This window comes from Carcharhinus amblyrhynchos, chromosome 7, assembly GCF_965287045.1.
Source record: "Carcharhinus amblyrhynchos chromosome 7, sCarAmb.v2.hapA, whole genome shotgun sequence".
In the NCBI taxonomy this organism is placed as follows: domain Eukaryota; kingdom Metazoa; phylum Chordata; class Chondrichthyes; order Carcharhiniformes; family Carcharhinidae; genus Carcharhinus; species Carcharhinus amblyrhynchos.
The window spans coordinates 106,440,457-106,457,916 of NC_137330.1; the positions used below are offsets into that span (position 1 = coordinate 106,440,457).

The following is a 17,460-nucleotide window of genomic DNA, read 5'->3' on the forward strand; positions in this document are numbered from 1 at the left end:
TCCGGGGGGGGGGGGGGGGTTGTGAGTGGGGGGGGTGTTTCCCGGGGGGGGGGTGTTTCCCGGAAGGGGGGGTTGTGTGTGGGGGGGGGGGGATGTTTCCGGGGGGGGGGGATGTTTCCGGAGGGGGGGGGGTTGTGAGTGGGGGGGGGGTGTTTCCCGGAAGGGGGGGGTTGTGTGTGTGGGGGGGGGGGTGTTTCCCGGGGGGGGTGTTTCCCGGGCGGTGTCGCTGCTCCTCCCCCTCCGCCGCCGCCATTGGGACCCGGATCCGGGGAGTCGGTGCTGCCGAGCCGCCGGCGCTGGGACGGGGCCTCGGGCCTCGGGCTGTGTGGCGATGCCGGGCCGCCCGGGCGGGGGCCGGAAACAGGTGCGGTTCGCGGGGCCGCTGCGGGAGGAGGAGGAGGAGGAGCAGGAGGGCAGCCTGTTCCAGAGGCCGGGGGAGGCCGCGGGCAGAGTGAACCCGGGCCCCGGCTCCCGGCGGCCGCTGTGTGGATACCTGCCTTCTGTGTGGAGCCTTCCTGGGGCTGGTGAGTGAGGGGGGGGGAGTGAGTGAGGGGGGGGGGGAGTGAGTGAGGGGGGGGAGGGGGGGGGAGTGAGTGAGGGGGGGGGAGGGGGGGAGTGGGGGAGGGGGGGGGAGTGGGGGAGGGGGGGGGGGAGTGAGTGAGGGGGGTGGGGAGGGGGGGGGGAGTGAGTGAGGGGGGTGGGGAGGGGGGGGGGAGTGAGTGAGGGTGGGGAGGGGGGGGGAGTGAGTGAGGGTGGGGAGGGGGGGGGAGTGAGTGAGGGTGGGGAGGGGGGGAGTGAGTGAGGGTGGGGAGGGGTGAGTGGGGGGAGGGGGGAGTGGGGTGAGGGGGAGAGTGGGTGAGTGGGGGGGGGAAGTGGGTGGGGGGAGAGGGAGTGAGGGAGGGAGGCTGTCTGTGAGGGATAGGGGAGGATATGGGGAGTGAGTGATATGGAAGGGGAAGGTGGGGGTGATATTGGGAGGGAGAATGGGTTGTTGGGGAGGGGGGAGTTGAGGGGGGTAATGGGGGAGGGGGTGGTGAAGGGGTTGTGGGGGGGTGATGGGGAAAGAGGGTTTTGGGGGGGGTGAGGTGGGGGGCAGCGTCTGTGAGTGAGGGAGAAATTCAGGGGAGAGACAGAGAAGGGAGGAAGGGGGATTAATTTTGGTTGTTGGGGAGTGGGAAGGGTGTTTAGTACGGAGGGGGTTGGGGAGGGGGCAGGGGTAGTTGGGATTGGTTTGGGGGGATGGTCGATGAGGGTGGGTTGTGGTGGAGACTCAGCATTATGTGGGCGGTGTGGCGGCACAGTGGTTAGCACTGCTGCCTCACAGCACCAGGACCCGGGTTCAATTCCCGGCTTGGATCACTGTGGAGTTCGCATATTCTCCCCGTATCTGTGTGGGTTTCCTCCGGGTGCTCTGGTTTCCTCCCACAGACCAAAGATGTGCGGGTTAGGTGGGTTGCCATGCTAAATTGCCCCTTGGTGTCAGGGAACTAGCTAGTGTAAATGCGTGGGGTTACGGGGATAGGGCCTGGCTGGGATTCTGGCTGGTGTGGGCACAATGGGCCAAATGGCCTCCTTCTGCACGGTAGGGATGCTATGATTTTACCTATATTATTACCCACGATTCACTCACTTAGAGAAATATATGTGGGTTATTTATGGAAAGTCAGCCTCAATTTGTGAACAAAGAAAATTACAGCACAGGAACAGGCCTTTCAGCCCTCCAAGCTTGCATCGACCATGCTGCCTGATTTAACTAACTTCCGGGGACCGTATCCCTCTGTTCCCATCTCATTCGTTGTTAAGTGGGAATAAATCCTGTCTCGAAGAATCCTCTTCAATAATTTCCCTACCACTGATATAAGGCTCACTGGCCTGTAATAACCTGGATTATTTTTGCTACCCCTCTTAAACAAAGGAACAACATTGGCTATTCTCCAATCCTTTGGGACCTCCACTGTAGCCAGTGAGGATACAAAGATTTCTCTCAAGGCCCTAGCAATTTCCTCCCTTGCCCATCAATATTCTGGGGTATATCCCTTCAGGCCCTGGGGACTTGTCTACCTTAATGTTTCTTAAGAACCCCAATACCTCCTTTTGGATCTCAACATGACTCAAACTATCTACACATCCTTTCCCAGACTCATCATCCACCAAGTCCTTCTCTTTGGTGAATACTGACGCAAAGTACTCATTTAATACCTCGCTTGTTTCCTCTGGGTCCACACATAGATTCCCTCCCTTGTCCTTGAGTGGGCCAACCCTCTCCCTGGCTACCCTCTTGCTCTTCTTTCCATTGAAATAGTGTTTGACTAACTTGCTGGACGTTTTCAAGGAGGGTCGATGGGAGTAATGTGCAATGCATGGACTTTCGTTTGATACAGCGCCACACAACAGGTTTATGAGAAAAGTCACAGCTTCTGGTGTGAAAGCTAGAGACGTTGAATATGGAATTCGTTATGTGATGGGAAGAATAGTTTTTAATGGATGTTCTCTGGGTTGAAGGTCAGTTGAAGGAAAGTGGAGTTCCCAGGAGTTGGTGTTCTAACTACGATTTGATCTAAGGACCTTAAGGCATGATTGTTGCCACATAGGCAGCAAGATCAGATTGGGAAGATTCCCTATCTGGGCTGACCTGGCTGCATGGAAACACCCCCCTGTCTAACCTGCACATCTTTGGACTGTGGGAGGAAACCAGAGGACCCAGAGGATTTAAATAATCTCAAATCATGACATTTAAACAGATCTGATCTGCCCGACAAAAGTATTTATGCATCCTTCATTAATCTGTGACTTTGATACTATGGGGATACCCGACTAACGGGGAGAATGGAATCTATGTGAACCTAGCACAAGTTTCAGATGTCCTGCTGAGTTTGACTTTCTACCTGTCTAATTCATACTGTGCCCCCTTCCTCCTGTTAACAAAAATGAAATGGGATCTTCCAGAAATAGGGAGCAGAATGTCTGAATCTCTCCCCTTGCCATTTTTCAGAATTTGGATGACACAAACTTGGGAGTATAGAATCCTACAGTGCAGAAGGAGGTCATTCAGCATATTGAGTCTGCACTGACCACAATCCCACCCAGACCCTGTCCCCACAACCCATCGCATCCACCCTAGCTAGTCCCCCTGACATTAAGGGGCAATTTAGCATGGCCAATCCAACTAACCCTCAGATCTTTGGACCATGGGAGGAAACTCACACAGATACGGTGAGGATGTGCAGACTCCGCACAGACAGTAATCCAAGCCAGGAATTGAACCCAGCTCCCTGGCACTGTGAGGCAGCTGTGCTAACCATTGTGCCACCGTGCCATCCCATATGGGTGATGGGGTATCATGAACTTCATGAGAACATTCTTCAAATAGGTGGAGAACCAGAGGGTGTTGATTTTAAAAGAACAAAAAGAATTTTTATGCAGTGAGTATTAGGATGTGGAATGCACTGCCTGAGAGTGTGGTTCAAACTGATCCAATTGGAGCTTTCAAAGGGGAATCGGATAAGGTCCTGATGAGGAAAAAGAATACAGGGTGCTGAGAGCCAGAATGGAGGTGATAGACTGAATGGTCTCCTCTGCTGTAACCATTCCATGATTCTACTTGTATATTTATTCACATTGGGAAGGGTAGTGATACCCTTGGTTACACAAGTGATAGATTTGCACACTGCCCATATTGCATTCCAAAATAGTTTTCGCATGAATGTATCTCACACACGCTGCCACACAAACTCACTGTCGCAAGCCAAATTGTCGGAGTTAAGTCTCCTGGAGGATTTTCCCCATCCTGTCACCCATGTGCTTTGCATTCTGCAGCACCCTGCCTGTCAGGTGACTTGCTCTTACCCAATGAATAATGATTTAACTCGGTAATGGTTTGAGTTTTCTCCTGTTAATTTAAAATGGAAGGGTGAGCTATGTGGAAGGTATGTTTGTGAATGATGCCACAAAACCACCTGTCCACATTGTAGGAATTGTTTATGGGAGTTTTGGGAGAAAAGGTAGACTTGCATTTATTAAGTGTCTTTCACAACGTCAGAAAGAACTTTACAGCCAATGGAATAATTTTTCTGGAATGTAGTCACAGTTGCCATATAACCGGTTAGTTTATATGACAGTACACCGCGAAAAACAGTGAGTTGGTGTCCTATTAATTTGATTTTAATGATATTGATTTGAGAAATAATTCTGGACCCTGGGGCTAACCTCCCTATTCTTTATCAAAATCAAAGAATCCTAAACTGCAGGAGGCCCATTGAGTCTACACCGACCACAATTCCACCCAGACCCTGTCTCCTCTCCACAACCCCATGCGCGGAGGTACAGTGGTTAGCACTGTTGCCTCACAGCGGCTGAGACCTGGGTTCATTTCCCGGCTTGGGTGACTGTGGAGTTTGCATGTTCTCCCTGTGTCTGCATGGGTTTCCTCTGGATGCTCCAGTTTCCTTCCACAGTCTGAAAGACGTGCTGGTTAGATGCATTGGCCATGCTAAATTCTCCCTCAGTGTATCCAAACAGGTGCCGGCGTGTGGTGACTTGGGGATTCTCACAGTAACTTCATTGCATTGTTAATGTAAGGCTGCTTGTGAGACTATCAAATAAACTTTAAAATCAGTGCCAAGTTCCTGGAATTGAACATAACATAAGAAATAGGAGCAGGAGTAGGCCATCTAGCCTTTCGAGCCCGCCCTGCCATTCAATAAGATCATGCTATCATCAATAGTCAACTAGCCAGTGTCAACTTCAGTTCTGCGTACAGCCAGCGCATTCATACATACAATCCCTACAGTGCAGAAGGAGGCCACTTGGCCCATCAAGCCTGCCCTGTCAACAATCCCAACTAGACCCTTTTCCTATAACCCCACGTTTTTGTCCTGCTAATCTCCCTGACACTAAAGGTCGATTTACCATGGCCAATCCACCTAATCTGCACATCTTTAGATTGTGGGAGCAAACCAGAGCACCCGGAGGAAACCCATACAGACAAGGGGAGAATGTGCAAGCTCCACACAGACAGTGACCTGAGGCTGGAATTGAACCCGGGTCCCTGGCACCGTAAGGCAGTAGTGCTAACCACTGTGCCACCCTGTTGTAAGTCAAAGTGCTGAATCTTGTGTTTCTTTGGGAACGGAAATCTGGTGAAGCTTCTTTTGTCACCTGACAGTTGAATGGTGAGCTTTCAGATAGTGCTGTGGTGCTCTCAATTTAAGCTGAATCTTGGTGCTGATTCAAGAAGATTTCCACTATCACTCCCTCTCCCCCTGTGTTTATTTTAAGGATTCTTAACGCAAATATTAGCAAGTAGCTGGTACTTTTGAACTGGTTTCTAATATTTGGCATGCTTCAGGCAAGTCAAACTAGCATATTTTATAAAACGCATACTGCATTATTGGCAAGCCATAATGAATGTAAATAATATGTAAGTGTTGTCTTTGGTGAGTTCTTGCTTGTAAGGGGCTCGGAGGATTTACTAGTTTACACTAACTGATCCACAGCACACGTGTTTATCTGTTTGTTCTGTCAACAGACCCTTACTTTTAAATCATACTGAGTTTTCTATCCCCACCCTCCTATTTACCATTTATATAGATGATCTGGAGGAGGGAACCGAGTGCAGGGTGTCGAAATTTGCTGATGACACCAAGATTGGGGGAAAGGCAAATTGTGCGGAGGGTGTGGAGAGTCTGCAGAAGGATCTAGATAGGCTGGGCGAATGGGCCAGGAAATGGCAAATGGAATTTAATGTTGGCAAGTGTGAGGTGGTCCACTTTGGTAGGAAGAATGGTAGGAAGGACTATTACTTACGTGGCGAAAAACTGCAGCAGGCGACGGTGCAGAGGGACCTCGGGGTCCTTGTGCATGAGTCGCAAAAACCCAGCTTGCAGGTGCAGCAGGTGGTCAGGAAGGCGAATGGGATGCTGGCCTTCATAGCGAGGGGGATTGAATATAAAAGTAGGGAGGTTTTGCTGCAGCTGTATAGGGCATTGGTGAGGCCGCAGCTGGAGTACTGTGTGCAGTTTTGGGCGCCGCACCTGCGCAAGGATATTTTGGCCCTGGAGGGAGTGCAGAGGAGGTTTACTAGGCTGATACCGGAGTTGAGGGGATTGAGCTATGAGGAGAGGCTGAATAAACTAGGCTTGTACTTGTTAAGAGTTTAGAAGAATGAGGGGAGATCTCATTGAGACGTATAAGATGATGAATGGGATGGATAGGATAGAGGTGGAGAGACTCTTCCCGCTCAAAAAAGACAGTAGGACTAGGGGGCACAGCCTCAAGATAAAGGGGAGGCGGTTTAGAACGGAGTTGAGGAGGAACTTCTTCACTCAAAGGGTGGTGAATCTCTGGAATTCTCTGCCCGTTGAAGTGGTGGAGGCTGCCTCGCTAAATATTTTTAAGAAGCGGGTTGATGGGTTCTTGATAAGAGAGGGGATTAAGGGTTATGGGGAGAGGGCGGGAAAGTGGAACTGAGCCACAACAGATCAGCCATGATCTTATTGAATGGCGGGGCAGGCTCGAAGGGCTAGATGGCCTACTCCTGCTCCTATTTCTTATGTTCTTATGTTCTTATGTTCTAAGTCCCATCCTGTTGGTGACACCAGTTACTGAAATGACACTTGCCAAGCAGCCTGCTCACAGATGCTCAGTTTGGGTTCTGCCAAGGTCACTCAGTTCCCAACCTCATTACAGCCTTCGTTCAAATGTGGACCAAAGAACTGAACCCCAGAGGTGAGGTGACATCAAGGCAGCATTTGACCAAGTGTGGCATCAAGGAGCCAGAGCAAAACTGGGATCAGTGGGAATCAGGGGGAAAACCATCTGCTGGTTGGAATCATACCTGTCACAACGGAAGATGGCCGTGGTTGTTGGAGATCAATCGTCTCATCTCAGCTCCAGGACACCACTGCAGCTGTTCCTCAGGCTAGTGTCCTAGGCCCAACCATCTTCAGCTATTTCATCAATGACATCCCTTCCTTCGTAAGATCAAAAGTAGGGATGTTTGCTGATGACTGCACAATGTTTAGCACCATTCACAACTCCTCAGATACTGAAGCAGTCCATGTCCAAATACAGCAAGTCATGGACAATATCCAGGCTTGGGCTGACAAATGGCAAATAACATTCACACCACACAAATGTCAGGCAATGATTGTCACCAGCAAGAGAGAGAATCTAACCTTCACCTCTTAACATTCAATGGCATTACAATCATTCAATCCTCCACTGTCAACATCCTGGGGATCACCATTGACCAGAAACTGAACTGGATGAACCATATAATTACCATGGCTATCAGAGCAGGTCTGAGGCTAGCAATCCTCTGGCAAATAACTCACCTTGCGATTCCCCAAAGCTTGTCCACAATCTACAAGGCACGTCAGGTGTGTGATAGAATACTCCTCGCTTGCCTGGATGGGTGCAGCTCCAACAACGCTCAAGAAGCTCAAAGCCATCCAGGATACAGCAGTCCATTGATTGGCACCATATCCACAAACCATCCACTCCCTCCGTCAGTGATGCTTACTGACAGCAGGAAGTCACCAAGATTCTTTAAACAGCACCTCCAAACCCACAACCACTACCATCTAGAAAGACAAGGGCAGCAGTTAGACGGGAGCACCACCACCTGCAAGTTCCCTCCAAGTCACTTACCATCCTGACTTGGAAGTATATCGCTGTTCTTTCGCAATTACTGGGTCAAAATCCTGGAGCTCTCTCTAACAGCACTTTGGGTCTACCTACACCACATGGATTGCAGCGTTTCAAGAAGGCAGCTCACTCCACCTCCTCAAGGGCAGTTAGGGATGGGCAACAAAGGCTGGCTTTGCCAGTGATGCCAATGTTTCAAGAATGAATTAAAAAAAATCTCCTCTACCCTTGACCCAAGCCCCATCCTCTTGGTGACACCAGCTACTGAGTGCTGACAGGTCAGAGCACTGAGTGTCAGAAGACCCACAGACTCATGTCGTGCTCCAGTATGGAGTCTAGATGGGGCTCTCTCAACTGTGCTTCCTCAGAAGTGCTGAGTGGCACTGTTTTCTCTGGCTCTTGAGTGGACTTTGTGAGTGAAAGAACTTCATGATTCCACTTAGTGCGGCGCAAAGTCATAGCTAGTTGAAGATTTATTGAGGATTAGTGTGAGGAGTAGGGATACATGGCTTGATTTCAATTGTTAACTCATAGAATCCCTACAGTGCAGGAGATCATTCGGCCCATCGAGTCTGCACTGATTCTCTGACAACATCTTACCGAGGCGCATCTCCACAACCCCATAACCCCACATATTTACCCCACTAATCCCCCTAACCGTGGACACTAAGAGGCAATTTAAGCATGGCCAATCCACCTAACCTGCCCATCTTTGAACTGTGGGAGGAAACCGGAACATCTGGAGAATACCCACGCAGACATGGGGAGGGCGCGCAGACTCCACACAGACAGTGACCCAAGCCGGGACCCTGTTGCTGTGAGGCAGCAGTGCTAACCACTGTGTCACCGTGTTGCCATCTTGCGAATTCGAAAGCAGGTTTAGATTTAGATTGAAATAATGACAATATTTGACTATGGTGCGCTTAATTGGTAGGTTTTACTGGCAAATTCTGGAAGTACTTATGCAAATAGTTTGTGTTAACTGGTTGTGCATTTGTTAATGAGGTGTCAATTGTGTAAGGAATCAGATAGATGAAGTCTTGTTGGTATGTTACTGGCACTTCTGCTCCATTACTGACCATCTAGGAGCTATATACATGGCAAGTAATAGGTCTGTGTTTTGTATTGGACAGTGAATGTATGCATGATGCCAACAAAGATTCATCATGTGATGTAATCATGTAATGAAATCCCTACAGTACAGAAGAAGGCCATTCAGCTCATCGAGCCTGCACTGACAACAATCCCACCTGGGTCCTAACCCCATAATCCCATGTATTTACCCTATCTTGTTTCCCTGATACTTAGGGCCAATTTAGCATGACCAATCCACCTAACGCGCACATCTTGGACTGTGGAAGAAAATCGGAGCACCCGGAAGAAACCCATACAGACATGGGGAGAACATGCGAACTCCACACAGTCAACCAAGTCAGGAATCGAACCCGAGTCCATGGCGCTGTGATGCAGCAGTGCTACCCACAGTGTCATGGGCACATGTCACATATTACTTGCCCTGCCTGTGGAACTCACTTTCTCTTTGTTGCTGTCTCCTTGTGCAGAGAAGATATGATGGAGGATTTGCATTGTTTATTCAGGCAGTGTTGGAGAGGATACAAGACGGTGAGCACGCTCTGGGATCAGTGGTTGGGGCAGCTTCGGACAGACATCTGATGCCAAGAGCTATTTTATAGCCTTGAGAATCGTTTCTACTCAGGGATTTGTGGTTTTGTTAAATTGAGGTGAATTATCTGAGTCTCCTGTGGATGCTATTGCGATGCTGGCTGCTTCACTTTGCCATGTGACAGGAGGCACTGCTTTTCTAAAACAAAATCTCACTTTATTAAGGAACCATTAAAAATGATGTCAATGAGGTAGTTGCTTCCGAGATTAGCACATTGTGTTAGTGAAATGATTGGCAGAACTAGAATATTTGAACATTGCTCTTGTTGTGGGTTAGGGTTATGGAATAACAGATGGATTTTAATTTTGACTAATGCAGAGTGATTTTGTTAGGTCAAGACGCATATAGAGGTGAAAATGATGGCTAGGAAATCTGGGAAGGATCTGGTGTGATTCGTGACTGCGCTAAAGATTTCCAGTCAATGTGAAACTGATCAAGTCTCGTTGAATACCAGAGTGGATTCTTTGATGAGAATTTAATCTAATTTAATCCAACCCTGGATACATGTAGAGTTGGGACTGTTTGGGACTATCGAGCTTCCTGAAGAACATTAGTACATTCTAAAAATGTTCAGAGAACAAATGATGAGGATGATTCAGGTAAAACTAGGCAAGTGCTCACTTAGTGAACAAAAACTATAATCCCACCACCACCACCGGATAGTGCCAGTGTGCAACAGATTCCCCAAAAAGTTAATTAGTTAACACTTTCCCACAAGGTGCTCCGCAAGGCTGTCTCCTCAGCCCCTTACTATACTCCTTATACACCTATGATTGTGTGGCCAAATTCCCTTCCAACTTAATTTTCAAATTTGCTGATGCATCACTGTAGTGGGTCAGATCTCAAACAATGATGAGACCGAGTACAGGAGAGAAATAGAGAAACTGGTGAAATGAAATAATCTCTCCCTCAGTGTCAACAAAATGAAGGAGATGGTCATCAACTTAAGGAAGTGCAGTGGAGGACATGCCCCTGTCTACATCAATAGGGACAAAGTAGAAATAGTTGGGAGCTTTGGATTTTAGGTGTCCAAATCAAACAACTTGTCCTGTCCCCCCTGCCTACAGTTAAGAAAGCTCACCGAAGGCTCTGCTTTCTCAGGACACCAAGGAAATTTGGCATGTCCACTATGACTGTCATCAACTTTTACAAATGCACCATAGAAAGCATTCTTTCTGGGTGTATCTTTGGTATAGCTCCTGCTCTGTCCAAGATCGCAAGAAGGAAGCCGAGGCCATCACTCAAAACAGCCTCCTACCAATTGATGCTGTCTACACTTCTAGCTGCCTTGGAAAAGCAACCAGCATAACCAGGTGCTGAGTGAATGGAATCGGCTGCCGTCAGTGTGGTGGAGGTGAACTTGCTGGGGTCTTTTAAAAGACTTCTGGATGAGTATATGGGATTTAGTGGGATTGGGGGTTATAGATAGGTCTATGGATTGGTAGGTGTTGATGTGATCGGCGCAACTCGTGGGCCGAAGGGCCTGTTTGTGCTGTAGTGTTCTATGTTCTAGAACCCCATGCACCCCAGACATACTCTTTTCCACCATCTTCTGTCAGGAAAAAGATACAAAAATCTGAGGTCATGTATCAACCGACTCAAGAACAGCTTTTTCCCTGCTGCCATCAGACTTTCAAATGGACATACCTTGCATTAGGTTGATCTTTCTCTACACTGTAGCTATGACTGTTACACTACATCCTGCACTCTCTCCTCCTCTATGTATAGTATGCTTTGTCTGTATAGCCTGCAAGAAACAATACTTTTCACATTACGCTCATTAATCAAATCAAAAAACTTTCGTATCCGAGTTGGATGAGTATTTTATTGGGAATGGAATTGGAAATGACAAGAAAACAGGGACAGACTGAGAGAATGCAATGCAACACATAGCCCACTAGAACTTTGGGTAGAATGGTTGAGTCCATGGAAGGCAGCAGGCCAGGATTATTTTAGGATGGGTACTATTCTTCAGTGGGAAGATGATGAGGGGAGAGAGATTATGATGAGAGAACCCAGGTAATTATATCTTTGCTGAAATTCTTTCAGCTGCAGAGAAATACAAATATACAATTACACTGAGACTATTTGCATACTAATCCATAACTTTGCAAGTTAAATTTCAGAGTTGATTTCAGACATGGGGTGCTGATGTGGTTTTTGGAACTCTCTTGTGGGAGAACCATATTGTGAAGGGCCAGTGGTCTGTCATATTGGCAGCCACACAGACATTACATGAAATCTGCTCCATCCCCTCCATAGCAGAAGGACAAAGGTCATTTGTTGTAGCTAAATGAGCAGGAATTAAGTTGCATGAGCTATGTAGGTATGCAGGCTCTGGTACTCGCTGCTGCCTGACTTCAGAGTGAAGTGAGCCAGCCTGCTGGAGGCTTGCTTTGCAATTTTGATCTTAATCCAATTAAACCTGCTAATTCTCATTTGGATAAGTTCCAATCATGCTTCTAATCAGAATAAAAGCCATTTCCTTGATGAAGTGGTGCTGAAAGAGTTGGTGTTTGTTGCCTTTGCTCCGTTGTGATGGGTCCATTAGTGAGAGGCGGTATCAACATCATGTGCACTTCCGTAGGGCTGGGGAAAGGAGTTGAGGGTGACTGTAAATAACAACATCCATTAACCCCTCTCAATTCGGCTTGGTGAGAGCATTCTCAGTCAAAAAGGCCTTGGTGGGTTCAAGCTTCAACCCTGAGCTCCCATTCCAGGTTAAAACCCCAGTGCGTTACTGAGGGAGTGCTTCCATGTTATCGGTGCTGCCTTTCAAAGATCCCCCTGCACCATCTGAAGAGGAGGACTAGAGGAATTTTCCTGGTCTCTCATTCCTCAGCCAGCAAACTGGCTGCTTTTGTCAATAGCAACAGTGTCAGTGCTTCAAATCGGAGTCATAGAATCCTACAGTACAGAAGGAGGCCATTCAGTCCATCCAGTCTGCACCGACCACAATCCCACCCAGGCCCTATCCCCGTAACTCCGTGCATTTGCCCTAGCTAGTGCCCCGAAACAAAGGGTCAATTTAGCATCCGTAAATATCCATAATAGTGATGTGTTGAGTGTACACATAACAGATGAGGTGCTAGAAGTCTTAAAGTGCATCAAGGTAGATCAGTCCCTGCGACCTAATGAAATATATCCCGGGACACTGGGAGGCTAGGGAAGAAATTGCGGGTCTCCTAGCAGAAATATTTGAATTATCGACAACCACAGGTAAAGTGTCTGAAAATTAGAGGGTGGCAAATATCGTGCCTTTGTTTAAAAAGGGCTGCATGGAAAAGTCTGGGAACTACAGGCCAGTGAGCCTCACATCTTAATGGGTAAGTTGTTAGAAGGTATTTTGAGAGACAGGATCTACAGATATATAGAGATGCAAGGACTGATTAGGGACAGTCACCATAACTTTGAGAGTGAAAAATCATGTCTCACGAATTTGATTGAGTTTTTTGAAGGGGTAACCAAGAAGGGTGATGAGGGCAGTGCAGTTGATGTTATCTACATGGACTTCAGCAAGGCCTTTGACAAAGTACTGCATGGTAGATTGTTGCATAAGGGTTAAATCTCACGGGATCCAGGGTGAGGTTGCTAAATGGATGTAAAATTGGCTTGATGACAGAGGTCAGAGGGTGATTGTAGAGGGTTGTTTTTCAAACTGGAGGCCTGTGACTAACGTTGTGCTTCAGGGACTGTTTTTGTCATCTATATGAATGATTTGGATGAGAATTTAGGAGGCATGGGTAGTAAGTTTGCAGATGACACAAGATTGGTGGCATAGCGGACAGTCACAGTAAGTAGTCTCACAACACCAGGTTGAAGTCCAATAGGTTTATTTGGTGAGTACACCTTAACAGGTGAATACAAGCCTCCCTAGCCTCCCCCAGCACTCACCTGATGAAGGAGCAGGGCTCTGAAAGCTCGTGCTACCAAATAAACTTGTTGGACTTTAACCTGATGTTGTGAGACTACTTATTGTGCCTACCCCAGTCCAACGCTGGCATCTCCACATCATGACTACCACCCACATAGTGGATAGTGAAAAAGGTTATCTCGGATTGCAGTGGGATCTTGATCAATTGGGCCAGTGGGCTGACAAATGGCAGATGGAGTTTAATTTGGATAAATGTGAGGTGATGCGTTTTGGTAGATTGAACAGGGCAGAACTTACTCAGTTAATGGTAAGACATTGGGGAGAGTTACAGAAAAAAGAGATCTAGGGGTACAGATTCACACTTCCTTGTAAGTGGAGTCGCAGGTGGACAGAGTGGTGAAGAAGGCATTCAGCATGCTTGGATTCATTGGTCAGAACATTGAACACAGGAGTTGGGATGTCTTATTGAAGTTGTACGAGACATTGGTAAGGCCACACTTTGAAGACAGTGTACAGTTCTGATCACCCTATTATAGAAAGGATATTATTAAACTAGAAAGAGTGCAGGAAAAATTTACTAGGATGCTACCGGGATTTGATGGTTTGAGTTATAAGGAGAGGCCGGATAGACTGGGACTTTTTTCTCTGGAGTGTAGAAGGCTGAGAGGTGATCTTATAGAGGTCTGTAAAATAATGAGGGGCTTAGACCAGCTAGATAGTCAATATCTTTTCTCAAAGTTAGGGAGCCTAAAACTAGAGGGCATGGGTTTAAGGTGAGAGGGGGGAGATACAAAAGGGTCCAGAGGGGCAATTTTTTCACACACAAGGTGATGAATGTCTGGAATGAGCTGCCAGAGCTAGTAGTAGAGGCAGGTACAATTTTATCTTTTAAAAAGCATTTGGACAGTTACATGGGTAGAATGGCTATAGAGGGATATGAGCCAAATGTGGGCAATTGGGACTAGCTTAGTGGTTAAAAACAAACGGGCGGCACGGACAAGTTGGGCCGAAGGTCCTGTTTCCATGCTGTAAATTACCATAACTGTATGACTCTATAATCCACCGAACCCACGCATATTTGGACTGTGAGAGGAAACCGGAGCACCCGGAAGAAACCCACACAGATACGGAGAGAACGTTTAAACTCCACTTGGACTGTGACCCAAGCTGGGAATTGAACCCGGGTCCCTGGTGCCGTGAGGCAGCAATGCTAACCACTGTGCCACCGTGCCGCCCGAGGGCACTTGGGAATGTGAAAGATGCATGTTTTCCGTTTAAGTATTAATTATCTTTATTATCCTTTGTTTCTTCCAAAACATTAACATTTTATTTATTTTGGGCCTGAGACATCAATTTTTTTCAGTTGATTTTGTGTGATTCACTCTTTAAAGTAAACTCGGGTGATTACAATTCCCTCACCAGAGAAATACCAAGCATCACAATCAGTAACAGGGTGGAATTTTACTGTGCTGCCTGATTATTATCCTTTACACAAGTTGTTCCTAACCTTTTCAGTAACCTGGCACTCTTCAATGAGACTAACAATTCCATGGCGCACCCACTTTTTTCAAATGATTCGATTGCTCATAAACACCACATTTACTATGCTTATAGTCAATAGCTGCACAAGCTTGAAGGGTGGCAGAGGGCAGGCAAGTGGAGACTGGGAGGAGAGCAGCTGCTTGGCCTGGGAGTCCAGCCTTGGATACTCTGTGGGACTGACTGGGAGGAGGGACAGCAGCCCCCTGGTCTGGGAACCCAGCCTCGGATTCCTTGTGGGACTGACTGGCAGGTACATCAAATAAAAGCAGAAGAATAACCCAGATTTGCTCTAAACTTCCAAATGATTAAACCCATTGATCCCAGTGTGTTGAAGAGACGCAACTCACACGCAGCATAGTGGCACAGTGGTTAGCACTGCTGCCTCAGAGCGTCAGGAACCCAGGTTCAATTCCCAGCTTGGGTCACTGTCTGTGTGGAGCCTGCATGTTCTCCCCGTGTCTGCATGGGTTTCCTCCGGGTGCTCCAGTTTCCTCCCACAGCCCGAAAGACATGCTGGTTAGGAGCATTGGCCATTGCTATATTCTCCCTCAGTGCACCCGAACAGGCGTTGGGATGTGGCACCTAGGGGAGTTTCACAGTAACTTCATTGCAGTGTTAATGTAAGACTACTTGTGACTAAAAAATTTAAAAAAATACGTACAAGAGAGTGCTAGTCAGATTCCACCCACCCCCCACCCTCCCACCACCACCACCACCACCACCACCTCCAGCCAAAAGATCGGTGTGTGACTCTAAAAAGAAAATACAAAATAAGTAACTATTCCAGCACTCCACTGCCAAAGAAACTTCAGCCCCTCTCTCGGGCTGGCTCAGTTATCCTCACTTCCTGAGTATGCTCCTCTCATGATCATTGCTCAGCCCCTGGTCACGTTCTCCAGTTGGAGTTTCCTCAGGTTAACAGGCTCTCCCAAGGAAGATCCACACTCCCTTCCCATCCCTTCTCCTCTAAGAAACCAAACTCCCAGAAAGAAGTCTTCCCATTCCTTGTCGCAATCCTACTTTTTTAAAAAAAAGCACATTGCAAAACTGAAGAATGAAAAATAAAATGCAAATTGGAAATGTAGGCAGAAGGTGTGGGGATGACATGAGGCAGGTTAAGCTGGTACTGAGGAGCATTGTGGAGTTAACAGCTCAGTGCTGACGAAAGCTGCTTACTTGTGCTATCTCTCATCTATAATGTCTAGTGACTACTGTTTTCCTTCTCTCTGCTCAGGGGATGACGATTGCTATTCTGGGACCTACGTTTAAAGAGTTGGCAACCAACGTTGACAAAAATATCAGTGACATCTCCTATATCTTTGTGGGTCGTTCTCTGGGCTATTTAGGAGGCTGCCTGACTGGCGGGGTACTCTTTGACCACATAAATCCTCATTTATTAATTGGTAAGTTCAAGACATCAGCAGAAGAATGAACAGAGAATGGTCTTGTCAGATGACCACAGGCGGCGCGGTGGCACAGTGTCAGGTTTGATTCCTGGCTTGGGACACTGTCTGTGTGGATTTTGCACGTTCTCACTATGTCTGTGTGAGTTTCCTCCGGGTGCTCTGGTTTCCTTTACAGTGCAAAGAAGTGCAAGTTAGTTGGATTGGCCATGCTAAATAGATCCCAAGTGTCAGGGGGAGTACCTAAGGTAAATGCTTGGTATTATGGCGATAGAGCCTGGGTGGGAGTGTGGTTGTGCAGACTCGATGGGTTGAACGGCCTGCTATACTGTAGGATTCGATGCTTCTCTGATTCTAGAATGAGGTGAAACGGCCACAGTCTGAATGGAGAATGGTGTCTTGTCCAACGAGGAGCATACACGCGATGGGTCGTACAAGGGCTGCTCTTGGTTGTTCGAGAGTAGCCTAGTACTTCATGTCGTTAGTGTACGCTTAAACTGGACCAGATGCTGGGCAACACGACAGCTCAGTGACTATCACTGTTTGCTGTGCAAATACATGGATTTGGGCCGGTGTCTGTGGGAGTTTGTGCATTCTCCCCGTGCTTGTGTGGGTTTCTCCGGGTGCTCCGGTTTCCTCCCACACCCCAAAGATGAGCTATTAGGCTGATTGGTGGTAATAAATTATCCCTAAATTAGTTTTCCCTCAATGTGGAATGCCATAAGCATAGATAAGGGTCATGGGTGGAGGGGGGACTCGTAATGTTAAAATGGTGGCGCGGGCTTGTTGGGCCGAAGGGCCTGTTTCCCGGGCTGTTTTTGTTCTTTGTTCTTTGAAACGATTACAGTCTGAATGGAGAATAGTGTGAAACGGTCACAGTCTGAATGGAGAATGGTGTGAAACGGTCACAGTCTGAATGGAGAACGGTGTGAAACGGTCACAGTCTGAATGGAGAACGGTGTGAAACGGTCACAGTCTGAATGGAGAACGGTGTGAAACGGTCACAGTCTGAATGGAGAATGGTGTGAAACGGTCACAGTCTGAATGGAGAACGGTGTGAAACGGTCACAGTCTGAATGGAGAATGGTGTGAAATGGTCACAGTCTGAATGGAGAACGGTGTGAACCGATTACTGTCTGAATGGCGAATGGTGTGAAATGATCACAGTCTGAGTTGGGTTAGAAAATTTTAAGCTGACTGCCTAATGATGAGTATTTGAATGTCACACCTGAGGCAGTATGATTTCAGCATTGACATTCATTTAGAAGCAGTTTAATCGTTCACTTTCTATTGGGTAAACTATTAACACA

The 17,460-nt window shown here is 47.5% G+C and overlaps 1 protein-coding gene across 1 annotated transcript in view; it reads left to right on the plus strand.

Moving 5' to 3' along the window:
- Positions 1-271: 271 nt before the first annotated feature.
- The window catches only part of slc60a2b (solute carrier family 60 member 2b), a 29,280-nt gene continuing 12,091 nt past the window's right edge, over positions 272-17,460 (plus strand). The window contains 3 exon segments of the mRNA XM_080192920.1: positions 272-471; positions 473-524; positions 15,982-16,150. Coding sequence (XP_080049046.1) covers positions 332-471; positions 473-524; positions 15,982-16,150 — 361 coding nt within the window. The 5' untranslated portion in view covers positions 272-331.